The 26,130-nt window shown below is 40.2% G+C and overlaps 1 protein-coding gene and 2 long non-coding RNA genes across 4 annotated transcripts in view; 1 reads left to right on the top strand and 2 right to left on the bottom strand.

Moving 5' to 3' along the window:
• The first annotated feature begins 1,417 nt into the window (after positions 1-1,417).
• The window catches only part of LOC135088742 (uncharacterized), a 43,634-nt gene continuing 18,921 nt past the window's right edge, over positions 1,418-26,130 (top strand). Inside the window, exons 1-34 of one of the 2 annotated variants that reach the window (XM_063983730.1) lie at positions 1,418-1,562; positions 4,566-4,621; positions 5,348-5,459; positions 6,285-6,467; positions 6,953-7,191; positions 7,681-7,911; positions 8,227-8,368; positions 8,853-9,091; positions 9,676-9,891; positions 10,361-10,502; positions 10,845-11,089; positions 11,489-11,704; positions 12,004-12,145; positions 12,644-12,879; positions 13,364-13,570; positions 13,908-14,049; positions 14,525-14,763; positions 15,285-15,503; positions 15,846-16,392; positions 16,795-16,938; positions 17,385-17,566; positions 18,068-18,289; positions 18,833-19,006; positions 19,546-19,672; positions 20,301-20,414; positions 20,925-21,140; positions 22,056-22,248; positions 22,570-22,682; positions 23,267-23,394; positions 23,762-23,929; positions 24,164-24,346; positions 24,654-24,768; positions 25,125-25,261; positions 25,935-26,124. In XM_063983730.1, the coding sequence (XP_063839800.1) occupies positions 1,478-1,562; positions 4,566-4,621; positions 5,348-5,459; positions 6,285-6,467; positions 6,953-7,191; positions 7,681-7,911; positions 8,227-8,368; positions 8,853-9,091; positions 9,676-9,891; positions 10,361-10,502; positions 10,845-11,089; positions 11,489-11,704; positions 12,004-12,145; positions 12,644-12,879; positions 13,364-13,570; positions 13,908-14,049; positions 14,525-14,763; positions 15,285-15,503; positions 15,846-16,392; positions 16,795-16,938; positions 17,385-17,566; positions 18,068-18,289; positions 18,833-19,006; positions 19,546-19,672; positions 20,301-20,414; positions 20,925-21,140; positions 22,056-22,248; positions 22,570-22,682; positions 23,267-23,394; positions 23,762-23,929; positions 24,164-24,346; positions 24,654-24,768; positions 25,125-25,261; positions 25,935-26,124 (6,244 nt within the window). In that variant the 5' untranslated portion in view covers positions 1,418-1,477. Of the gene's footprint in view, positions 1,563-4,565; positions 4,622-5,347; positions 5,460-6,284; positions 6,488-6,952; positions 7,192-7,680; positions 7,912-8,226; positions 8,369-8,852; positions 9,092-9,675; positions 9,892-10,360; positions 10,503-10,844; positions 11,090-11,488; positions 11,705-12,003; positions 12,146-12,643; positions 12,880-13,363; positions 13,571-13,907; positions 14,050-14,524; positions 14,764-15,284; positions 15,504-15,845; positions 16,393-16,794; positions 16,939-17,384; positions 17,567-18,067; positions 18,290-18,832; positions 19,007-19,545; positions 19,673-20,300; positions 20,415-20,924; positions 21,141-22,055; positions 22,249-22,569; positions 22,683-23,266; positions 23,395-23,761; positions 23,930-24,163; positions 24,347-24,653; positions 24,769-25,124; positions 25,262-25,934; positions 26,125-26,130 lie in introns of those variants that run through there. The other variant, XM_063983731.1, reaches the window with a different exon arrangement.
• LOC135088748 (uncharacterized) lies at positions 11,613-12,786 on the bottom strand. The gene is made up of 3 exons (XR_010261099.1): positions 12,624-12,786; positions 11,982-12,167; positions 11,613-11,751 (listed from the first exon to the last, which is right to left on the bottom strand). It is a non-coding gene; the product is annotated as an uncharacterized LOC135088748 (long non-coding RNA).
• Positions 13,415-14,423, bottom strand: LOC135088749 (uncharacterized). Its single transcript, XR_010261100.1, has 3 exons — positions 14,180-14,423; positions 13,834-13,994; positions 13,415-13,554 (listed from the first exon to the last, which is right to left on the bottom strand). It is a non-coding gene; the product is annotated as an uncharacterized LOC135088749 (long non-coding RNA).

The following is a 26,130-nucleotide window of genomic DNA, read 5'->3' as shown; positions in this document are numbered from 1 at the left end:
AATAAAAAAAAGTTTGAATAGGGACAGCTTACTAACAAGACAACCACCACCACCACCACCACAACACCACAGTCACGTGTTGTTTGTATGCTTAGTGTGTTAGCGCGAGCCGTTTACCGCAACACGCACTGATACACCTTTGGTCTTAATCCATACCCAGAGCTCCAGTCCTGAGAACCTGACCTGGAATATAAATACTCTAACCAACGGAGAGCGAGGGAGGACGAGACCCGAATGTACATAGGGAGATTAATAACACGCATACACATCGTCTTTATTTTCCTCCTCCAAATCTTTATTTTTAGCCACACTTGTTGGACACGATAGATTTGTTATTAAATTATCGTTCTTTAATTTGGAGTCGTGCTTTTTTCGTTTTCTAATGCAACTATACCTTCATGTTTGAGTAAAGGTTAACGGCTTCAGATTTTCGCTTACCAATACGTCATAAATCATTACTTTCATTAGCATTAGCATCAACACTATTAGCAGCAGCCTATATGATCCCTCTATTTACAACTGTACCTTCATGTTTGAGTAAAGGTTAATGGCTTCAGGTTTTCGCTTACCAATACATGTTACAATTCATCATTACTTTCATTAGCATTACATCACCACCATTAGCAGCAGTCTATATGATTTCTCTATTTTCCTAATACAACTGTACCTTCATGTTTGAGTAAAGGTTAGTCGCTTCAGTTTTATGCTTACGTGTTACAGATCACCATTACTTTCATCACCATTAACAGCAGCCTAAACAATTCCCCTTTTCGTTTAATATAACTGTACCTTCATAAATGACTAAAGGTTAAAAGTATTCAGTTTTTCACTCATTCATATGTGCTACAGAATATTGCATACTTATCACCACTAGCAGCGGTCTACATAATTTCAAGAGAAGCGCTTTTCTGAACAGTTGGTAGGAGTGGCTTAATCCTGACACCATCCCACACTGCCTGGGACCTAAGACATGGGCCCGCATTTTGAAACATTTCTGCGCCGCACCTCCGCTACTTTCAAAAGACTCTGGTTGAAATGGATTTTTAAGGGTGTTTTTTACGGTTTTAGTGACAGATTAAGGATATTTCTACTTTATTACCAGGAGCAAAACTCTTTAAGAACCCAGCTAATTATCCGTAGCCTTTAAAAACAGTCGTGGTGAAAGAATAAGGTGTTTCTGAATACGGTCCATGGAAAGAGACAAAGCCCAAATATTCTAACGTAGTGAGGATTAGTGTTACATCTGCGTGGCGGTGAGCGGGTGGCCTGACGAAGCAAGTACTACACTATCAGTCCTGTCGGCTGATCTTGGTGACGATAACAGAGTATTAAACAGTAACGAACACAGTGACACCACGGAAGACACATGAGGAAAAGAAACAGCAACAACACCAGTACGTACGAGTATATGGTAAGGAGTCGCGACCCCGTTCAGCGAGTCAGTCTTGCGGCGGCCACTGGTGTGAGGTGACACGCGATGCCGCTCTTGAGGGCCACGCCGCCACCAAGGTCTTGCCCGCCATTCCTTCAAATCCTGCTACTCCTTCTGTTACTTCTGCTGGGTGAGTAATGGAGGGAAAGGGCGAGTCATGGCGTAACTCTATGACTGGTAATTACAATATTTTACTTTTTAGTCAGTTTGTGTAAGTCAAGAGGATTTAATTGCACAAAAATAAAACTTATATTGTTATTTCTATTGGGTATGTATACGTGGGAGGGAAAGGAACAACAGTGGTCTAACTCTCTGATTGATAATTGCATAACACTTATTTAATTTGTGTCACCCAAGATTATTTAATTGTGCAAAAATTAAACTTATACTATTACTTCTTCTAAAGAGCGAATGATGGCCTGACTCTTTGGAAATGACCATAACACTTTTTACTTCAACTGAATACTCCAAAAATGACAACTGCGTACAAATGAAACTTACTCTATTACTGCTACTGGGTGAGCACAGGAAGGAATGGGCAGGTAACGAACTAACCCTTTCACTGGTAATTACAATGACACTTTTTACTTCATTTCCGTAACCCGAGACGATTTTATTGCGCAAAAATAACATTATACACTTGAATGTTTGCAATACTCGACCGCTTATTTTGCTGTCAGTGGTGTCTTTCAAAATTACACTCAACACTTCGTCTGCACTAGTGTTTTATCAAGCTAGGTGTTTTTATCAAGCTGCAGGTTAAGGAGCATTGTCGCTTTCAAGAATATAACTATTATTATGATTATTATGAATGCAATGTACGGAGTCAAAATATACTTGCTATAGAACATTTTTTTTTCTTTTTCTACTTTACTTTGCTATAGAACAGTTTTTTGCTATCCTTTTTTTTCATACGGTTACTTTTTTTCCTTTTGTTGCTCCGATTTTTTTTTTTTCTGACTTCCTCAAAAATTTAACCTCTTTCCCATCCAGTTAAAAATATCCGCCCTTACACTCTCTCTCTCTCTCTCTCTCTCTCTCTCTCTCTCTCTCTCTCTCTCTCTCTCTCTCTCTCTCTCTCTCTAAGTATATCTAGAAATACAACACTTTATGATCTCAGCGATTTAAATTACTAACTATAAATCTCAAGGGCATTCCAACGCCAAGTGACCCAAACAAAAAGTAGGAGGTAAATCAACACATTTTCGTTCCTTTAGCTATCAGGAGTAATAAGAGTTAATGTCACTGTACTTTATTGCCTTTAAAATTAGTACTATGATATTAAAAGAACTGCACAAATATACTAACCTGATTTTAAGTGTAATCTATCCACCAACGTGTGTGTGTGTGTGTGTGTGTGTGTGTGTGTGTGTGTGTGTGTGTGTGTGTGTGTGTGTGTGTGTGTGTGTGTGTGTGTGTGTGTGTGTGTGTGTAAAAGTTTGGTAGTCAAGTTTGTTTTTCTGAGGTGATCTTCTCTAAGTGTTTTTTTGTTTATTTATTTTGTGGGTAAAGTTTTGGCATTGTTGTTGTGTTTGAGTGTCACACTGCTATGGTTTTACTGATACTAGGAAGACTTTTTAGTGTTATTACGTTGTCACTGTGTTTTATTTAATAAGCTGTAGCATATAATCTATTCATTCACAGGTCTATTATCTAATTATTCACTTCTCTCTTTGTCTGTATATTTTTTTCTGTCCACTCGAGTCTATCTACTTTTATCTATTCATGTATTTGTATCTATGTGTGTGTGTGTGTGTGTGTGTCCATGCACGTGACACACACAGCACATAAAACATACGAAACAAATAAAAATAACCACATCAATTATAAGTCATCATCTTATTTCCTTCTTTGCACCGAACCATTAAACAAAAGCAGGTACAAGTCAGCGGATTTACTCACAGCAAAAGAACACGCATCTCAGAGGACGAATAAATTCACCTGCTCTCATATCAATTTTAAGGCATTACTTCACCTCGACCCCCGCCTCTCTTAGCCCAAGTGAACAACAGCAGTCACTCAGCCTTCTCACTGCTAAGGGTTCTATATGAAGGTGCAATATTGAAGTGATAAATGAAAGGGTGACTGCTCATATCAATTTTAAGGCATTATTTCACTCGACCCCCGCCTCTCATTAGCCCAAGTGAACAACAGCACGGTCACTCAGCCTTCTCAATGCTAAGGGTTTTGCAGTGAGGGATGGTGGCAGGGAAGAGTAGGTGTTGAAAATACCATATTGGAGTGATAAATGAAAGGGTGACTGTTGTAAAATAACTTATAAAACGACGTAGTGCAAATTTCAGTATTATCATGATGGGAAAATAAATAACTGAGAGCAAAGTAAATTATCAAGTTATTCAAAGATTTCAGAGCCTGTCATTTTATTCTTGTTCAGGTAAGTCACCTAGGATTATTCCAATAACTGGTGTCAAGCTTTTATCAGCGAAGGGTTTGTATGTTAAGCAGCCTAAAACAGTATTCTTAAACTTTCCGGTCTGTCTCAAATAAACAGGGTCTAGTTACTGGGGCTTTTAAGGATGTTTTCATGATTGAAGTGATAGTTTAACGACCTCAAGTAGATTATTTTTCAAGTGTGTCTGTATGATTCTAGAGATAGTTGAACGAGTACCCTGCAATACTGAGGGGAATATGCAACCATGAAAAACAGATTTGTGTCCTTTAAAAATAGTTCTTACAAGACCCCATAGTGTTTCGAGATAGGGATCCTTAGCAATCTTTTCAATAACATCTTAACACATATTCACACTGGAATGTATTACCAAAGGGGTCGCGTGTGCTAAAATAATTCCCAGTTATACACAAAATATGATCGAAGAGTGCTGAAAGATGAGACAGAACAAGCAAGGATCAATCATGTAAAAGCACAATTAGGTAAGCACACACACACACACACACACACGGGCTTACACGCTTCTGGTTAGTAATTGTATGACAACACCTTGATTCTCGCATGACACTCCGCACTGGGACCCGCAATACTACACTTCCACTCGATACTGGCTGGCCTTGTCACTCACTTGTATTGCGTATATATATTAGGGGTGGTTGCAAAGTTTTGTTCTGTTTCTTCATCAACCACGATGTTCTAGTGGCGAATATGTTTCTTTCTCAGGCAAATCAGACGGAGCATTACCCGAGGATCTCATATGGCAGATTCAGCCAAAACGGGTAAGAAATGCAGTAGATACGTTGGGGAAATAATTTTTGTACAATTTATTCCCTGCCTGGTGTATGTATGCCTACGTGAAACTGAAGGCACTTAATTTTGAAAGCATTTGTGTAAAGTACGAGTTTTGTTTTTGGTTTTGTCTATTTTGCATTGTGAGGTAATTTTATTTGTTTTAAATGACCATCAGGCAACCCATGAATAATTGTACTCTAATGAGACGAGTGAAAATATGAGCTGAACATCATGTTTTTTTGTTTTTTTTTTACTTTGCCTTTTATTTTAACATTATATTTTCACTTCTGTTCCCTTACTGATGCTGAGATAAAAAAAAAAAGAATATATATATAATAATAGTAATAATAATTGAATGAATGAAATTAAGAAATTTAACTTGGCTTTAAATGGACTACTTTTTTTTTCTGCGTTTTTCGTTCTTTTTATTTTTCTCCTCTCTTCCCTTACTTGTCCTTTATTCTTTTGTCTTCGTTTTTTTTTATATAATTTTTTCCTTATTTTCTTCTCTCTCTCTCTCTCTCTCTCTCTCTCTCTCTCTCTCTCTCTTTATTTTATCTTTTTATCTTTCTCTCCTCTCTTCCTTTCCATGTTCCTTTATTCCTTTCTCTATTTGTTTTTTTTTTACTTTTGATATTTTTCGTCCTTCGATTATCTCTCTCTCTCTCTCTCTCTCTCTCTCTCTCTCTCTCTCTCTCTCTCTCTAAACACAGGTGGCCTTGGGGGACAGCGTGGCGGTGAGTTACCAGATGTACCAGCCCACCCCGCCCTTCTCCCTCGTGGTCAAGGTGGACGGGGTGCGCCTCGACACTTTGGAATTTGACGGTGAGCAAACGATTGACTTCATTCACCTACATACCTTTGACTTCATATGCACGCCTTTGAATTCCACCGTGAGCAATTTCTGTTGATTTAAAACCGATTATTTTTCTATTGTAACTCATTAGGGAAAGGAAGTGAACGCGAGGGGTGATTGAAGAAGGGTCCCGAAGCAGTATTGAAATTATACCTGGATGAGTGGATAGATAGAGGATAGAGGGAAGGTATATGGATAGGTCGATAGAGGGAGGGAGGGAGAAGGGAGGGATGAGTGGATAGATGGATGGATGAATGGAAAGATAAATGGGTGAGTGGGTAGATGAATGGATGGATGGATAGATGGATGGTAGATGAATGGAAGGAAGGAAGGAAAGAAGGGTTTCCCAAATATTTCCAAACTGTTTCTCAAATGTTTACAAACTGTTTGCAGACAGTTTGAAAATAATAGGTTCAAGATTGATAAGGTTATGATTTAAAGGGATAAGAAGGCAATGATTCTCAAATAGAGTGGCAGATTAATGGAACAGACTCAATATAGTATTAGGTTATTAGTGTTGAGTCATTAGGGAGCTTTGAAAGATGAGAATGGCAGGTGGAAATAGGTAGGTATGTAGGTAGGTTTCAGTTAGGGAATGCCACGTGTAGGCCTAATGGCTTCTTGCAGCTTCCCTTATTTTCTTGTATTCTTATAATGCTCTCTCTCTCTCTCTCTCTCTCTACTGGTGATGATGGGAAATCATCTAGCAGTGAAAGATATAATCAGGATGTGTCAATAAGCAACACACATACATGGCTTCATAAATACCTGGATTGTACTTTGTGTTGCCTCAGAGACCCCTGTGTTCGGCATGACGGTGCACAAGATGAACAGGACAGGCAGACACGAAGTGAGTCTCACCCTGAAATGGGGAGAAGGCACACGCACAGTTCTGAAGGATGAGGTGTGGGTGTACATTCCGCTCACGGTCCAGCACACCAGCCTCTCTCTGCCCAACACCACTCTCACTCCCCCTGGTGAGAAAACACATGGCTGGGTTAGTCTTTCAGTGTATAAGCTCAAGTGTATGCTTTATGCTTCCAATTTAATGTCTTTTGTTCCTTAAGAAGTTTAGTTAAAAACAGAATTAGTTAAACGTAAAGAATATCGTTTGGATTACAGTTTTGTTACGTTTTATTTACACTATCTTGAAAACTGTAATTACAAGTAAGTAGCTGTGGTGAATAAACCTCACGGAATTTAACTATGTATGTAACTATATTAAAGACATCCAAAATGAAAGAAAAAAGGATACTCTGCATGTCATCTCACACACACTAAGAAATATAGTTTCCTGTTTCCTGTATCGAAGCATTGATCTCTGGAATGGTTTCAGTAAGGAGGTGGTTACAGCTATTAGTGTGAACAAATTTAAAGAGAAAATAGATAACTGTAGCTATGGAGATAGGACAAAATGAGGTTTAGCTTGGACCCTGTACAATACAACTAGGTAAATACACAGGGGATGTTGTTTTGGTGCTGAGCCTCACCTCGGATGGGGAGCTGCCGACACTCATCACCGGGACCATCAATTGGGGTCAGGGTCAGGGCAGCAAGGTGGTGGACTTCTCCAAGCAGACTCCCCCAGGGTCGTCTGGAAATGTGACAGGGACATTCCAGCACAGCTATCTGGAGGCCGGCATGTTTCAGGTGGAGGTGGTGATTGGCAATGCAATATCCAGCATCATCTCCACAGAACAGGTTTGTGAGTGGTGATGGTGGTGGTGGTGATAAATGTAGTGGTGCATACTGTATGAGTGATAAAAGGAATACTAGTAAATAAATACACAACTGAAACAGACCAATTTTCAGTATAGATTTTTCTTTGAATGAAATGGTGCATATCCTGTACAAATAACAGAAATTAATTAGTAGAAACATACATAACTTAATCAATTTCCTGTATGGAATTACTCTAACTTGTGGAGGTGATCTGACAACTTAGACATCAAATAAATGCCCGACAGTCAAACATCAGATGTAATTCTTCAGTGTAATAAGTAAACTCCAATCAGAAGAGCATCTTATAATATTTACTCTCAATAAAGGTGATGCATAAAGGGAGATTTATTTTGTTTTCCTGCTTGATATTTCTAAAATGTAAATTTGTATAAAATCTCAATTATAAGATGAACTTAGGTCTTCTGTTTCCCCAGAAGCTCACAAGTGTGCCATTTTTCTGTGCTACAGGTGAAAGTCATGGAAAAGCTTGTACTGACGGACATCATCATTCAGTACCTGAGAGAGTATGACAGGCCACCACAGAACACCTCTTCTTCCTCCTCCTCCTCGTACAAAACTGACGCTCCAATCAACTTCACGGCCGTGGTCCTGATGGGCAAGACTGACACCTTCCAGTGGATTGTGAATGAAGACCCTGTGCCTGATGGCGGACCGTCCGTGGTGCTTCCTTTTGCCAGGGTGGGTCACTGTGCTTTGCCTACCAATCCACAAAACTAGAAGCAAATGTGTGATTCCTTTGCTATCTGCATCATTCCTGTTCTTACTTTGAAATTCATTCCTTATATTTTTAAAACCAAAAACCTTAATTAGTCTACTTCTTAAACATTCTGTGAAAGTTAAGGTTCATAAATTGTTTAGCTTTTATATATTAATTTCCATATCTTTAAGCATTCTATTTTTTGTATTGTGGGAGGACTATTGAGTGAGATTGATGTACACAGTTACATCATTATTAATACTTACCCACCTGTGCTTCACTGTGTGGCTGCACAGGCTGGCGAGTACAACATTACAGTGACAATCTCGGGAGAAGCCGGGACATCTCTGCCAGTGTCTCGCTCCATCCAGGTGGCCAGACCCCTGACCCTTGACGCTGTTGACCTCACACTGCCAGGTCTGATAGTGTGGCCTCCAGGTAATGTCACACTCTGGGGTACTGTAAAGGGGAACAATTACAGGTCAAACACACTGAAATAACAGGATTATGATTCTTTTACAATGATGCATGCATGAGAGATTATTGTCCTCTATCAAAGAATGTTTATATGTGTGTGAAGTTTTGTGATTTTTTTCTGCTTGCCTCATACCCAAGTTCTCTTCCCATCTTTTTTATCAATACATCTGATGCTTGTTCCTGAGAAATCTTCAATAGGAGAGTCATGACAGGTGTCCACTTATTTATCTCCTTGCATTCCCTGCTTGCCTCATCTAACCCTCTTTCTCCTTTTATCCTTTCCTCTCACATCTTCCACCTACTCCTTCAAATCTATACTCTACCAATTGAACAAAGTAAAATTAAATATACAGGATAATAACCAGATTCAGATTAACATAAGCCAAGCATAGTGCCAACCAACAACACATACCAAAGGTTCACTTCAAGCACAATCCACCCACAGGACATCTGGAGGTGGTGGTGTATCTCAGTGGACCAGAGGAGCTGCCCACACTGGTGCAGGGGGATGTGGACTGGGGGGACGACCTGCCAGCCACCCAGCTTGACCTGCACAGCCTCACACTGCCTCAGGCTGCCGGGGTTGTGGTGCACAACGTTTCCCATCACTATAACTGGCATGGCACCTTCCATCTGGCCTTCAACTTCTACAACTCAGTGTCTCGCATCAACCTTACACGTGAGGTGAGAAAAGTTGGCATTTACTAGAACAGATGAGTCTACCAGTCAATGAATACCCACATGCCATATATCTCTAATGGGATGGCTAATGAATCTCCTAATGCATATCTTAATTTCTATCCTCCTCCAACTGTCTATCCAAAATCTACTACTAGATTTTTCTTGTAGATGACTGAAGAACTTTCCTATTTAGAGAATATGTTAAAAATAAATAAATAAATAAATAACTACTTTTATCCTTTACAGCTACTTTACCTTTTCTGGCTAAGGATTAAGTTTGATTCTGGCTCACATCAATCTTTCAGTAGGAGGCACAGAGCTCTTTTGTAAGTCTTACCAGAATCACATGACCTCATTCTTGCAGCATCATAATTCAATGTTCAGTTTTTCTCTGCCTCATCCGGCCTTCACACTGTTAGACAAATACTTGGGGCTTTTGGGAATGAGGGGAAAAAGTCTTTTGGGGGCTATGTTCCTTTATGTTTATATATATATACTATATGTAAGTTATTCATTACACAAAGAAAGGTATCAATAGGTATACAAGTAAAACAAAACAGTGCTAAAAACACACTCTGCTGCTGCAGGTGAGGGTAGTGGAGAGACTCACGCTGGACTACATCCTGGTGGAGTACCTGTGGCAAGATGACGCCCCGCCCTGGCCCTCCACCATGTTCAAGGCTGGGGTGCCACTCAACCTGACAGCTGTGGTCAAGACGGGCAAGGCCGCCTCCTTCAATTTGTTTGTGGGAGACAAGGAGCTGACTGACAACCTTCCCTCCATCTTCCACACCTTCCATTCTGTAAGTGTTTGCTTTCTACACCTAACCCAAATTTACTCACTTTACCTGGTGTGTGGTATTAAAGGAACATGCCTTCCATAGAAGTGGAAAAATTAGAGGATACACAATAACATTCTGTCATCAAAGGAAGGAACAGCACTTGAAAAAATTATACCTTTTTTTACTGCTGTGCATTCCTGTGATGCTGCACCTATTCCTTGGTACAGCTTCCAAAAAATACAAGAATAATACCAATTAGCAGCATGCTTACAGACCATTACTGCTCACCATCACAGCACATGGACATTCTCCATAGTATTGTCATCTGTTGACAAGCAAAGGAACTCATCTCACAACTCAGATGATACCACCTCATTTACCTAAGTTTTCACATGCATATTCAACATCTCTTTACTTTTTGTCTTCCACTTATTTTCTCTATTCTTCACCACTGGACAAGCTTTTAATAACAACACAACTTCACCTCCAGGCTGGAGAATACTTGGCCAACATGACAGCTTCAGGTGAGGCCGGTGTGTCCCCCGTTCTGACAGCCTCCGTGGTGGTGATTCAGCCCCTCAGTCCTCACCACCTCCACCTCACACTGCCAGACTTTGTAGTGGTGCCTCCTGGTAAGTCCCAACCAGAGCTGGAAACTTTACTGATTAGCAATACACTGCCATTTTTTAACAATCAAGCACATGATAATTTGTATTTAACAACAAAGAAATAATTTAAACTCTAATAGAGTAATTATATACATAAAACTTTGACAATGCCTGGAAACAAATACAAAATACAACATACCTATCAAACAAAAAAGTATTCTTCAATATGATTTTGTACTGATAAAAGAAAGTTCTCCATACTTAATTTTTCAATACATAAATCCTGATAATTTTTTGATGTATAAACATTAACTCCTAAATGGCTTAAAAGTTTTACAAAGCACAACTCCCACATTTATTTCCCAGGCAACCTAACAGTCCAGATGGTGCTGTCATCCAAGGAGGCAGAAGAATTACCCTCCTACGTGACCTACACTGTGCTGTGGGGCGATGGCTCCAACACCTCCCTCGACGACCTCATGCAAGACACACAGATTGGTGCATCCGGGCCAGTGACCAGGAGCCTCACTCACATCTATGAGGACTCAGGAGACTTCCCCCTCACTTGGAAAGCCCATAACCCTGTGTCTGAGGCCCACGTCACTAAGACAGTGAGTGGGGAGGTCCGGGTGATGGATGCGATGGGAGGATAAGACTGATAGTGTGTTATGTAGTTTTAAGAATCAAAAACATGATAAAATTTTGTGTATTATCAACTACATTCATGTCTTTACATCTTTCCTGAATTAATTAAGCCATCAACTGTCAATTACTCTATCTATCTATTCTTTCTTTTAGGAACTGGCACCTCAGTAGGCCTTTTTTGTTACTTTATTTTTCTTGCCCTTAGCCAGAGCACCTCTTACATAAAAAAATTGTAAAAAAAAATCTTACATCTGATAATTAAAAATAAGGCAAATAGCTTCCTCTTTTGTGTGACTATTCAACTCCAAACTTAACACTGTATCATCTTTGTCCAACAATGCAACTTTACCTTCACCTCTCCACAGGTGCGAGTCATTGACCACCTCACTGTTGGCAACATCCTTATTGATTACCTGGAGGAAAGTGACCGTCCACTGTGGGACTCCCCCACCTTCAGGAGCGGTGTGCCCCTAAACATTACTGCTGTGGTGCTCTCTGGAGATGTCACCAGCTATGCATTCTACATTGAGGGTCAGACAATCACCAGCACTGCTCACTACATCAGTCACACCTTTTTTGAGGTGAGTGGTGATGCACCAACTTTCATGCAGCTATTTTCATCAAGAACCTGACAAATTCATGGTGCATCATAACATAGCTATCATAACATGTATTTTTTATATGAGAAGCAACATTCTCTCACAGCCCAAGTGAAGGTCAAGGCCATACAACCTTGCTGTGGTGCTATAATTCAATCAGCTTTAATTTCATGTATATACAGAATGGCAGTCACAATATGGATATTGAATCATGAAAAAACACCAAGGAGGGCCAGCTATAAGCAGCCTAGGAACTCACTTTACTTTGTCTCTCCTGGCAGGCTGGAGAAATGATGATAAACATGACCACACAAGGGGAGGCAGGAGTGTCGCCACCAGCCTCCACCACTGTCACTCTGGAGCACCCTGTCCAGCCACACCACCTTGAGCTGACACTGAACAACCTGCCAGTCTTGCCTCCAGGTTCATGCACTAATCATACCTTCTGAAATAATGGTCATAAAATAGTTCATGAAATATATTAAGAAAATTATTTAACTATGATGGGAATTCAATTCATGGATATTTTTGCAGAAATGATGCATCTTCAACATGAAACATGTATTTTAGTCATGAACATAGTCTATAACACATGAAGAAAACTAAAAAAACTACTTAGCCATGACTATGAACTGACCTGAAATATTTTTCTATTAGAACCAGTGCATCTTACCCATGAAGTTTTACAGTAATACATGGTCTTCAGTAGTCAGAAAATGGACAATTTTCCCCCCCAAAAAAATGAGTTACAGGTATTGAGCAAGTTGTATTTACCTACTCATTGTGCACAAAGCCAAACCACACTCATACCTTGCCTCCATGTATACATTCATCCAGTGTTTCCCTTCATTAGATGAATACTTCTCACATGTCTGATGTCACATAAAAATTTGATACTTACCTAGACACATCCCTCCTCAGGTGATGCTGATGTGACCCTGACAGTGGCAAATGTGGAGCACCTCCCCACCAACCTGCTTGGCGTGTTCAGCTGGGGGGACGGACAGGAGACGCCCCTCGATCTGACCAACAACACGACCCCTGAGTCCACGGGCCCAGTGGTGGTGAGCCTCATGCACAACTACACCAGCGCAGGGGAGTACACTGGCTACCTTTCCATGCTGAACTCTGTGTCTCGGGCCAATCTCTCCATCACGGTCAGTGGGTCAAGCAGTGGATGCAGCGAGTTCTATTTTATGTCTTTTCTAAATCTTAGGTAATGACAATCTAATCTTTTCCCAAGGTTGAGTTAGTTTTATCTTTAAGCTGAATAGTAAGAATCATTTTCCTATGGGTATTTTTTTGTCATAGGAGATTAAATGACAAGTACACATGTCATGGTATCTGCCTACTTATCTTTATCAGAGGCTCACTTCTTGAATGCATACGAGCATAATATATACAAGTGTATATACTGTCATTATCTGTATATTTTTAGTTTTTTGTTGTGTGTGAATCTGCATGTATGTGATATCATTCATCCTCCATCACACAATTATCATGAAGAAGCCAAGAGGTCTGCAGACTGTTGTTCTTCTTTTGTGTTTTTTGTATTGTGTTGTGTAAAAGTGTTGCCAGAGAGTATGTCCCTCACCTCAACACCCACAAGCAGCCTGAACACAGCACTTGCCTCCCATGCAGCTGCGTGTGTTGGACCACTTGACTCTGGAGGACCTGGTGGTGCAGTATGAAGGTGGCGGGGAGGGTGAAGGGGGAGTGTTCAGGGCTGGCACTCCCCTCACCCTGACCACAGGCATGACAACAGGCCAGGCTGACCAGTTCACCCTCACACTGAATGGTGAGATCTTCTCCAGCAACACACCAAGCTTCACCTACACTTTCCCAAGAGTGAGTGTGCTGCTCCATCAAGTATGTCATTTGATACTACAATACTTTCTCTCTTTATGTGTTTAAAATATGTAAATACAAAAAAACACACATCACAAATTTAACAAACAGCTATTTAATATAAATAGATATGAAATTTCAGTTAAATCAATAATAAAATGCTACAAAATAAACTAAGCAATCAGAAATCTTTTGCACAGGTCTCAGGGATTTTCTTCTACCAAGACAAGTCGGATTTTTTGACTTTGTCTTTTTAGACTTACTGTAAAAGAGCTGGAAGTAGTGACGGCAGCAGCAGCATCAGTGGCAGTTAGAAAGTTGGTGTTTGTGTCCACAGGCAGGGGTGTTCTTGGCAAGTATGGAGGCTGCAGGGACAGCAGGCATCTCAAGACCTATCACAGCCTGGATCAAGGTGCTTCAGCCCCTGCGGGAAGAGAGTGCCACACTGGAGGTGCCTGAAAAGGTTCTCTCTCCTCCAGGTAGGTGATAGTTTTTGTAATCCCTCCTGTATTCATATTTCATCTACAGCAAAGTACAGGCATCTGCAGCAATTCTCATAACTGAGAGGCTAAGATGTGCAGATGTACTTGTGAATGTGATTATAATGACCTGCTTCTCTATTTACTGGATCATGTCATATTTGTAACATCCTGTGTCTTAATGTAAATGTGGATGTTCATATGTAGATTTCTTGCATAGAGATAGATAATATGTCAATGCATGTAGACATCCCACTGGAAAGGTATATAGAAGTGGTTTCTGCAAGAAGCAACATTTGCTACATATTTGTGTATACTACTTTAAATATGATTCACTACACTTTATTTTTTTATGTAATGTGTCTCTTTTCATGAACAATATACTCAACTATTTGTTAAAAACTGTTATTACACTTTACCTTTTGCTGTTTTCTGAGTGAATAACACCTTACCACCCACCCCATCACTGCCACAGGAGACGCCAACATCACCGTCGCCCTGAGTGATGCCGAGGAGCTGCCCACCAATGTGTCTGGCTGGGTGACTTGGGGGGATGGGGACCAGGCAGAGGAGGTGGGCTTCCTGGACATCACTCCCCCCGGTGCCCAGGGCTCTGTGTCTCACGTCCTCACTCACGTCTACGAGGAGCCAGGGGATTACTTTGTGACTTGGTACATTGAGAATAAAGTATCCAAGCTCAATCTAACCAAACTGGTGAGGACAACACGGACTTATTGTACCACTTCATTTGTCTTTACTTTTGAATAAGAGCTATTAGACTGTTGGAGTATTTTCTTATTAGGAACTAACACTGCCTACTTTCATCTATAATCAGTTACAATACTGTTGTCACTAAAGCAGTCTAACTTACATCTACCACAGAACCACCTCAGGTGTGTCTGCTGTGACATTTTTCCTGCTCTGGTTCTTCTATTATTTGTGTATTTATGAATCTATGCAAACTCCATTCATAACTATTTACATCAGTGATAAATGGTGGAACTCCCAGCCTGCTTCTATATTTCCTGCTTCCTATGACTTTTGGTGTCCTTGACCAGTACACTCTTACATGATAAAAAGACATAATGGCAACTACTATTGAATACATTTGTTACTGAGCATTTAGAATTACACCACTTCTTGGCAATGAGATGAGGAATTTAATTAATAAAAAACATGTTATGCTGATTAAATGATGTGGTGAAATGTGATGGGTATTGTGTGGGGTGCTGCAGGTTCCAGTGGTGCAGCAGCTGTGGCTTCAGGGAGTGCAGATCAGTGTGGTAGGGGATGACCACGACACAGAGAGGCCCGAGGGATTCTTCTTTGTGGGTGAAACCATCAGGCTGGCCCCGGAGAAGGTGTACGGTGAGGCAGACTCCTTTACTCTCTCCCTCATAGGCCAGCCAGACTTGGTGCAAGACTCACCCTCATTCATCATCAGCTTTAAGAGGGTGAGTGCATGAACACATGTGGATACCATGGTGGTCACTATTTTGTACTTCATCTATCATTGTGTCTAGTACATAAAGAGGACAATTTAAAAGTTTATTTTCACTATTTTTTGCACTTTCTCCCTCCAGCAAACTTGATAACTTAATCTCCAAAATCTTATTTATTTATTTTTTTTTGCTATTTAAACATTAAATAATTTCATGAGTTAACAATAAGTATGGTCTGAAAAATTCCATGTTAATTTTTTACTGATGACACATTAAATAATTTCAGTAACAACAAGTACAATCTACAAAATTTCCCCATTCAATTTGTACAACCAACATGCTAAACTTTTTCAGGAAAGTGACTACAAGTATGGACTGATGGGGAAAGGTCTTGGCGGCACATCCAACACACTGAGTGGCTGGGTGAGGGTGCGGAACAAGCAAACACCTCCAAACCTCAAGCTCTCCAGCCCAGCAACCAGAGTCGGGGAACAGTTTCCTCTTACAATCCACACCTCATCTTTCCTGGGGACCTGTCTCTCCCTGGACCTTGGGGACGGGACACTGCTGGGGTGGAGAGCCAGTGCACAGTGTGAGGGGCATGAGCAGGCTAAGGTGGAATGGCAGGCAGCTCCTTTGTCAAACACTGTCAAGTTAAAACACATGTACACAGAGCCAGGGACGTACAATCTCGTGGCCCGACTATTCTCTGCCATGGGTGAGGTGGTGACGAGGGCCACGGTGGAGGTGTTTGGTGCCCTCCCATGTAGCCTGTTCAATGTGTGGGTGCAGAAGAATGGATCAGTGGAGGCTCCTGTTCAGATGACGCGTGCTGACAAGCTGTGGGTGAGGAGCTTTGCCGAAGTCAACTGCAGCGTTTTGGAGCTGAACATGAAAATTAGTAGGTGTTGACTGTCAGTTGACTACACAATATGATATTTTGGGGGATCTTTGTGAGCATTCTGTCTATACTTTTGTAATCAATCATTTCATATTATACATATGCACTTGCTAACAGCTTTAATGTTGAAGGCAAGGACAGTTAAAAAGAACTGAAAACAGATGACATAGTGCTGCAGAAAGTAACAGGCAACTTCAAATTTGTTAGATTTCCTTAAACAAAATTTTAATCTACAAAATTAAAATGGAATTCACTGATATTTAATATTAGAAATATTAAACACTTGAATATTTTTACAAGCTCATAACACTTCTTATGGCACCTAGGATATATAAAATTAATTAATCAGTCATTCAATTAATTAATCTCTCTTTCACAAACCACTTCATGCATTCCCTGCAGAGTGGAAAGTAGAGCGTGTAAATGACAGCACAGAAGAAGAGCTGCCTGGCATCGACTTCTCCAAGAGTGTGCTGTATCTGCCTGGACGCACCCTACCTTATGGCCTGTACCGTGCCATCGTGGCCTACAACGTCTCCATGACCAGTGAGTGCTGCAGCTCCTCTGTCCTTCCCTCTCCCAAGGCTGCTCATCAACAACACTTCTGCAGGGAAGATGAGTTAGGCAGCTATAAAAATGAACACAAATACTGCTGCATTTAATGACAAGTGAAGGGAAGCAATTATCACACATCTACAATTCATTTACATGTACATAAATAGTAAGACAGTTATAAATATGAAGAAAAAATACAGCTGTGTTTAATAATACATGAAGCAGAGCAGTCACAACACATCTATAATTACATATATGCAAATAAAAAATTAAGCTGCCCTCTGACATTATTTATGAATGCAGACTTTGAATATGCAAAATAATGATCTCAAAACATCAACAATATAGACACGTGCATTAAATGTGTGTATGAATGCATGGTACCTTGTCTGGGCACTTCTAAGGAGCATAATTCATACCTCCTATATTGATGGCAGATGCGAAGGGGCTGGCAGTGTGGGCTGTGCTGTATGGGGAGTCAGTGGTGGAGGTTGGGAAGAGCCAGCTGATGGTGGTGATTGTGAAGGGAGGCGCCCCAAGAATACGGAGGGGCACTCTCAACACCCTCATCCTCAACCCTGGCCAGATCTCCTATGACCCAGACTATCCTGAGAGGCCAGTGAGTATGCCAAGCTGACCTAACCTAAGAGAACTCTGGATTGTTATTTAATTTTTTTTTATCAATCATTAATACCTATATCATTTCTATCTATCTATATTTATTCATCTGTGCAACACTACATAAAAGAGGATAGTTGAACCAAGACATCTACATGCACACATTCACTGGCATGGTCACAGTCAAAAGCATTCCCTCATTAATATAATTTCTAAGTCATTTAGGAAAAGTAAAGGTAACATTTCCTTGTAAATACTTAAGGCTAGTGAAAATTTTGCAGAGTGATTATAAGATATGTATTAATTTTATTGGTAAAACTAAATAACTTTTTAGTCAGTTTTATACAAGAATAAAGCAAAATTGGTCAATGCCTATCTTAAGTCACTATATTAAGACTTACCTGAATTACAGCTATCTCACATTAAAATAAAAAAAATTAACTAAAAAACAAAACTGATTCCCACCTATTACTTTAACAAACTTTGCACTCACCTCTTTCAGTTGATCAGCTACACCTGGTCCTGTCACCTGGAGGGGGAGGAGCTGCCAGACGAGGAGGTGATTTCAGACCCTCCAGAGAGCAGGGAGGCTTACGAAGGGAAGACAGACCAGGGGGGCTGCTGGGGGGAGGGTCCTGGCTGGCTGACCAATGCAGCACCTGACCTCACCCTACCTGTGGACCTCTTCAGGAGTCCCTACAAAACCTACAGCCTGCAAGTTGTTGTGAGTTGTGAACTAAAGTATGGATTTCATGTTCATCTTTACAAATTAGACAAGTCAGATTACATTCAATTACAAGCAAGTCAGTCTTTGAATATCATTCCTTAGTAAAGCAGGGAAAGTAATGGACATGTGATCTGCTAAAGCATTAATCATCATGCAGCACAAATTATTAAAGTCATACATTAGCTAAGATGACCATAATGACTGACTTTACACATGGACAACCAATTCAAAATATTATCTTAAAGTGAAAAGGAGGAAAAGGTGGTTTATAAGAATGATAGAAGCAAATAAGACAGTCCATCATCAACAGGTCCTCCAAATGTAAGTACTGACACTTGGAAAGAAATGGATATAAAAGTAATGTGCAGGGAAAAACACACCTGAAGGCTAATATGTATAAAAAAAGATATGGAGACAGGTAGGAACTTGACAACTTATACTACAAATAGATAAATATAAGTAAAACACATCACACAACCAAATAGGAGTCATACAACAGTAACTTTCACATGTAGCATCTCTCCTCACACACTCCACCAGGCCAACAGCAGCGACGGCCGGCAGAACAGAGCCAAGGTGGAGGTGGAGGTGGTAGAAGGAGACCCACCCACCCTTGTGTCTGGCTGCAGCCCGGCTTGGTTCTGCCGACAGATCCAGGGAGCCCAGCTGGTGAACCCTGCCAAGCTGATCCTCCACAGCACTTGTGAGGTCATGGTGAGGAGACACATCCACACTGAAGCTCTGATAAAGTAACAGAGTATTCATATAATAAAATCACATGAGAAATTATAAAGAATGCATTAATTTGTAAAGTAATATACAGGCTAAGCTTAGGAGTGTGGATGAATTAAAAATTAATGTTTACTAACCAAGGTAAACATTAGTCTGAATGAATCAAGACACTTATCCTCCAATTTTGGATAATCCTTTTGACTTTCTCTTCACAGACTGGCACCTCAATGGGCTTTTTTTTTCTCTCTAAGCGTGTCTCTCTCTTACATAAAAATCAAAACTAAACGGATGCTAGCCAAAGAAACTGGATATTGCTTCATCTATAACAAAACAGTTACAAAATAAAAAAAAAGCTAAAAATAAACTAATAATATCAATTAGAATTTCAAATGAAGGATAAACCATGCACAAAGTATATTTATCAAATGAATAAAACATTTCACCTTGCATCACAACAATTACCAACCCTGTGCACTGTGAGACCTGTCCTGAGCCTCATTACATCACTCCCTCTACTGCAGCCTGGGGAGGAGAAGGTGGGGGAGGACGGCTGCGGCCACACTCCACTCCTCTACTCCTGGCGGGTGTCTGGTGTGCCGCCTTCAGGAGAGGAGCCGGTGCCCTTGGATATCTCTGGGGTGTCTGCTGGTGGGTGAGAACAAGACTGATTTGTATAAACTTAAGAAACCATTATTACTTATTATTACAGCCAACATATCATTACTTTATTATCATTCTTACCATTTTTAAGTATTCTGGTGAGTAATTTTCCTGAAAATCATCATAAAACATTATCAAAGACACATCTATCATAATCAGGGACATGTAATTATCATCATCACTTCATTTAATGTCCTCATATTTCTGTGGGTTGGATGGCTTGTGAGTCTCTGGCACTTTTTGCAGTCATTCACCAGGTAGTTCACCAGGGACATGTACAGTACTGCCCATAATTATCTATCTATATCAAGACACAAGTGCCATATGGGGTGACCCAGACAAAGCACCACACACTCATATCCAAATTCCCTTTCTTTGATATCACATAAATCCAGATCTTTTTCTCTATTATATTTTTCCTCTTTATCTATTACTTATTATTTATCTATTATTACACCCATCATTCACTTCCTTAGCCCTGTCAGCCCTTGGTGGAAAGGGATAGTTTTGTGAATCACCCTACTACAACCAAGGAGCTTTGGCATAGTACTGCTGGCAATATACTTCCACAACAAGGCCAACAGCATACACCTCTTGACATCTTCTCTTTCAACAGGGGAGAATATGCAGAAACTTGCCCTCCTGGATGACTTCTGGAAGAAATTTGGGACAAGATTCAGAATGTTTGATGTGCAGGTGACAGCCCAGCGCTCTGGGGAGACAGCACAGGGTCAGTCAGGGTTTTTGTGGGAGATTCACTTGGATGAATGTTTGCTGGAATTTTCAGTTAACTGGGTGTTCACAGGATGTTCAATATAGTGAGTGATCATGGGATGTTCAGTTTAATGTGCTCTTATATGAGTCTAGGAATTGAAGAATAATTCAGAATGTCTAACCCAAAACATAAGTAAAATAGAGGAAACCACAGGAATTCTCCTGTTTCTCACGAAAAACTTCCTTTCCACACTCCATCAACAAATTGCTATCAGCAGTCACTGGCAAACAATGAGAAAGCACTTGAAGAAATACCATATAGTAGAGAAAACCATAAGAATTTCCCTTCCTTTATATACTCTACAAAATAACAGCACTTCCACTGGCAAGCAATAAGAAAGTACCAGAATAAATACCAACAACTCCCCCATCACTCACAAAAGAAATTACAGGGACTGCCACGTGTAGGTCTGACATCTTGCAGCTTGCTTTTCTTTCCTATGTTCTTTAAACCTTCCCCGAGCAGGCCTGGCACTTCAGCGCATCCAGATCAATGAGGCACCACATGGAGGGGAGTGCTATGCCAGGATTGGTGAGGAGGAGAACCAAGAGGGGGGGCTGGTGAAGAGGAGCCAGGAAGTCCCCACGCTGGTTGTCACTGCATTGGTTGAAACTGTCCTCTGTAACTGTACTGGCTGGAAGGACCCTGAGGGATTTGAAGTGTCTAAATATGCCTTCTTTGGTGAGCAGTCTGAGGTGTTGTTTCAGTGTGTCAATGTTCTGTTTTAATGGTAACAATGAAGGATTTGAAGAGGCTAAACATCCCTTCTTTGGTGAGCAGTTTGAGGTTTATATATATATATATATATATATATATATATATATATATATATATATATATATATATATATATATATATATATATATATATATATATATATATATATATATACGAGTATATATATATATATATTAAAGCTTTAAAGTGTACCAATGTTCAGTTTTTAAGATAACAGTGAAGGATTTGAAGAGACAAAACACTCCTTCCATGGTAAACATTTTGGCTTATTTTTTTCAATTAATCAATATTTAGATTTGAATATTATGGTTTAGATTTAATGGTGAAGAAATTTTATAGTTTCAGCAATCAACAACCTTGGCACCTTCAGTGGGCTTTTCTTTGTTGCCCCTGGCTAGAGCCCTTCTTGCATGAAAAAAATAAATAAATAAAAATAAGAAAACATCCATTATTTTCCCCTTTGATAATTTTTATACGACTATGAAGTGTCTATGAACATCTCTGAGAACAGTTCCTTTAATTTCCATGTTTGAGCTCTGGTATATTATGTGACAGGTTTAATGATCAACTGTCAACATTTTCTTCCTTAAATATCAAATAAATCCCAGATCTTTATTCTATTATACTTTTCTCCTTTATTCTTATTCATATTTTTTATCATTCATCTAATTTTCATTTATGTAAAGGAACTGTATGATTATCCAACACTTCAGATTGTGACACCCATCAACTGCAAACTCAACTTGTCAGGCTACCTTTGCACATAACTCAGCAATGCAAACTTAACTTATCCAGCAACACATATTCCAATTGATATATCTCACTTATCTACTTTCTGATCTCACTTTCCCTCTGCAGTGATGGATGACCTGGGCACCAAGATGATCCTCGCCTTTGGGTCGCAGAGTGTGGGACGCGTGGTGCTGCCCTTTGCCAACCTCACGCTGTGGGCCGGCGTAAGTGACCAGATGGGCGCTGAGACACTCTTCCACATGGCCAACATTGTGCCGCTCCTCCCCACCAGGGACGCCTTTAATGAGTACAAGGCAAAGTGAGTCTGTCATTCTGCAAATCACAATTCACCTGTATGATAATCTACATCTTCATGCATTTAATTCTGTATTATGAAGCACTTCTACATTGCATCCTATTTTCAAGAGGCTCTATCTGAAGTTAGGAGTTCTGAAGTGTTTTTATGATTCTAGCAAGATTTTAACATCATTAACATGAGAAACATCCTTGAGAATCCAGCTAATCAACCCTGTGGTTTTTGAAAATACTCATGATGAGAGAGCAAAGTGTTTATGAATACAGGCCTTAAGCTCATTAACAACCAAGAGTACAAACTGGAGTGCTTACCTCTGTCACACAGGAATGAGCTGACCAAAGCCCTCAGCGTGGTGGACCAGACAAGGGTGGACATGTTGCTGCGGGCCGAGAACTCCCTCATGGGCATCTCCCTCCCGCTGCATGACTATGAGGATGGTGAGGAAATGCCAGCTGTCAGGAAGTAATGCACACACCATCAGTCTATACCTATAGTGTATTAGTCTCTCCACATACTATTTAACCCTTTCACTGTTGTTTGACACATCTTTCCTAAATCACTAACCACTTTGGGACATCTTGTCTTGTTTTACAGCCCCTTCTAAACACTGTACTGGCTAGAAACTGCAAAATCTATTCTTTTATGCCATCCTTTCTTGAGGATGCTTGTATAGACCCCATACATTGCTTCTAGTGTTGTGAATTGTTGCATATCACAGTTAAAGGATTAAGGAATGACAGTAAAATCTTGTAAGCTTCTCCCTGTACTCCACTCCTGTCTTTACTGCTTCCATTCAATAATCTTAATGTTAGATAAACATAAGGTACACATATACATATTTGATACATATTTGTGAATGACAAATTAGTAGTGGTTCTAAACAATGATCATTACCTGCCTTGAATAAAATGAAAATCAATATTTACAAGATAGATTGCATGAAGTCCTTTCCTGGCACACAATCTACAATATAATTCATGTATTACCAGTAACAGGAGCTCAAACTTGTCTTGTCCACCAGCATCATCTAAGGGAGAGCAGGACATTGGGGAGGAAGAGGAGGGGGAGGATGTGGCAGCCGAGAAGAACACGATGATGTTGGGATCTGTGGACAAGTTTTCAACAACTTCCATGGATGAAGTTATTCAGGTACAGTAGCTGCAGTTAATAGATGCACATGAGTAAGCAAAGATTTGGCTAATTCTTTTGGCTCTTCTTCTTTGGGGACTGGCACCTCAGTGGGCCTTTTCATATATATAAATTCTGTTGCCATTCATTGGTGTCTCACATAAAAAAAGAGTATATGCATATCTACATATAAAATAAGCTACCAGTCTATTTATATACTATACAGATAACCTTTAAGGCAAGTAGCCAAGGCAAGGTATCTACAAGATTTAGAGAAATGGATTATCCTTGTCTCATCTTAGATGGAAATATACAAAGATACATAACTATGAACAGTGGAAGGTGGTGGTGTGGTGCATCATAACAACAACCTTTGTTCTCCCCCAAGGTGAACAACATCCTGGGTTCAATTTCTTACCCACTGCCTGATGAAAGACAAGGGCCAGCTGTTGACGTTCTTGTAGCTCTCTCAGGCCTGGCAGACAAAGAGGCACCTCTGTCCCAGCAGCAGGACTTTGTGGCAGGCACTCTGGCCACCACTGTCAGTTTGATGAAAGTGAGTGTACCAGATATATGGGTCAGATGCTCAAGCAAACCTTTCCCCTTTGCAGTCACAATCTGCAAGGAACACACCCGAACTAGTTTCTGAATTGACTGCTGTCGTTTGGATCTTGAATCAGTATACCACAGAGTAAATCTATTTCAATTTATTTCCATGGATAAAAAAAATTAAATAAAAAAATTAAGGTAAAGACTTTAGTTACATCTCTATTTGTAATACTGCATTCAGGGAGTTAATAAGATGGCACAAAAGTCCAATGCAACAAAAACCAAGCCTCCAGAGCCACAGGGTACAAGCACACTGAGGAGGGTGAAGAGAATGGCTGTCAATGACTCCTTCTATGATGAGGAGGCAGAAGAGGAGGTTGAGTTATACCAGCCCTCACCTGAAGACCTGGAGGCTAATGAAAAGGTTGGTGCATCTATCTTTCTTTGAGTTTTAGGAAATATAATAGAGGAAGGGGAAAATAGGACTTCTGGATGAAAATACACTTGGAACGACAAAAGAAAAAGTAAATAATATAGCTGCTGCCTTGTGGACCTTAACAAGGACACCTCATTACATACATATGTCAGACTATCAATTGACTGACCAAAGTATTTTTCCTTGACAGGTAACAAATCACCTGCTGCCATGTGAGACCTTATTGTGGCCACCTCATTAGAGATATGTGGTGTCTGACTACCAAATGACCATTTAAGAATTTTTCTGTTAACAGGTAACAAAGATGCTGGGTGTGGTTGGGGCATCGCAGGGGGCTCTCATACAGGCAGCAGTGGTGGGTGAGGAGCCAGCAAGAATTGATGCTGGGGAGAATGTGAACATGGCTGTAGGTAAGACTAAACACAAGTATTACTAATATTGAATTGATGCTGGGGAGAATGTGAACATGGCTGTAGGTAAGAACTAAACACAAGTATTACTAATATTATCACTAAATCTCCTAATCTACATAATTTCTTAAGTTCCACAATGCATAGTAAGAAACAAAACTATAATTCATACAAATGTTGACATGCCAGAAACATTCTATTAGTCTAAAGAAAATATAAAAGATGAGCATCACAATAAAATCAATTCCACCCCCCCCTCTCTCTCTCTCTCTCTCTCTCTCTCTCTCTCTCTCTCTCTCTCTCTCTCTCTCTCTCTCTCTCTCTCTCTCTCTCTCTCTCTCTCTCTCTCTCTCCAGGTTTCTTTGATGCGAATGAGCTCAAAGGGCGGTCTGTGGAGGTTGGGGGAGCTGTGTATGTGTTCCCAAGTTACTGTGCTGTGCTGGGTGAGCCTGATGACTGCCTCACCAACAGGACCGTCACCATTGGAGTGCAGGTGAGTATTGCCTGACAGGATGGAACACAGTGGCAGGTAATACTCTCCAGGTGAAGCAAGGAAAGAACTGCACACACACACACACACACACACACACACACACACACACACACACACACACACACACACACACACAAATATACTGAAAGATGCAAAGGGAATAACAAATAAGCATATATATATATATATATATATATATATATATATATATATATATATATATATATATATATATATATATATATATATATATATATATATATATATACACATTATTGTAGTTTTGTAAATTTCTCAAGAGCAAAAAATAAGAAGAATGAATGTTATTTGGAGACTAAAGATGAGGAAGTAAAATAACTAAAAATATATAAAGAAAAGAATCACACTTAACACTATACATGACTAGATCCTAATTTATACTTTTGCAAATTCATCAATAGCAAAATAACAGGTAAAATTCTGATATTAAAACTAGAGGCATTCAACCTCACCTATGAAACCCCACTTAATGACAAGCAAAATAAAGGACACAATGTTGGGATTAGAAACAGAAACACTCTAACCTCACCTATGAACCCAAGAAATCAGCTTTATAAATTTAACAACAGCAAAATAACAGATATAAAGTTGAGATTAAAAACAGAACTCACCTCACCTGTGAACCCCCCACCAGATGACCAAGTGGAAGGGAGCGGTGCACGGCTACGGTGGGGGGCGGGAGCAGCTGAGCAACGACTCGGCCACCGTGCAGCTCTCCCTGGTGGACGCCAATTCCCAGCCGATCCCTGTTAATAACTCCCTGGAGGACTTCATCATGTACATCCCTCGCTCTGAGGAGACATCTGTTGAGCCGACGCTTGTAGGTGCGA

This window comes from Scylla paramamosain, chromosome 31 (genome assembly GCF_035594125.1).
Source record: "Scylla paramamosain isolate STU-SP2022 chromosome 31, ASM3559412v1, whole genome shotgun sequence".
Classification (NCBI taxonomy): domain Eukaryota; kingdom Metazoa; phylum Arthropoda; class Malacostraca; order Decapoda; family Portunidae; genus Scylla; species Scylla paramamosain.
This window is presented reverse-complemented; position numbering and strand designations above follow the sequence as displayed.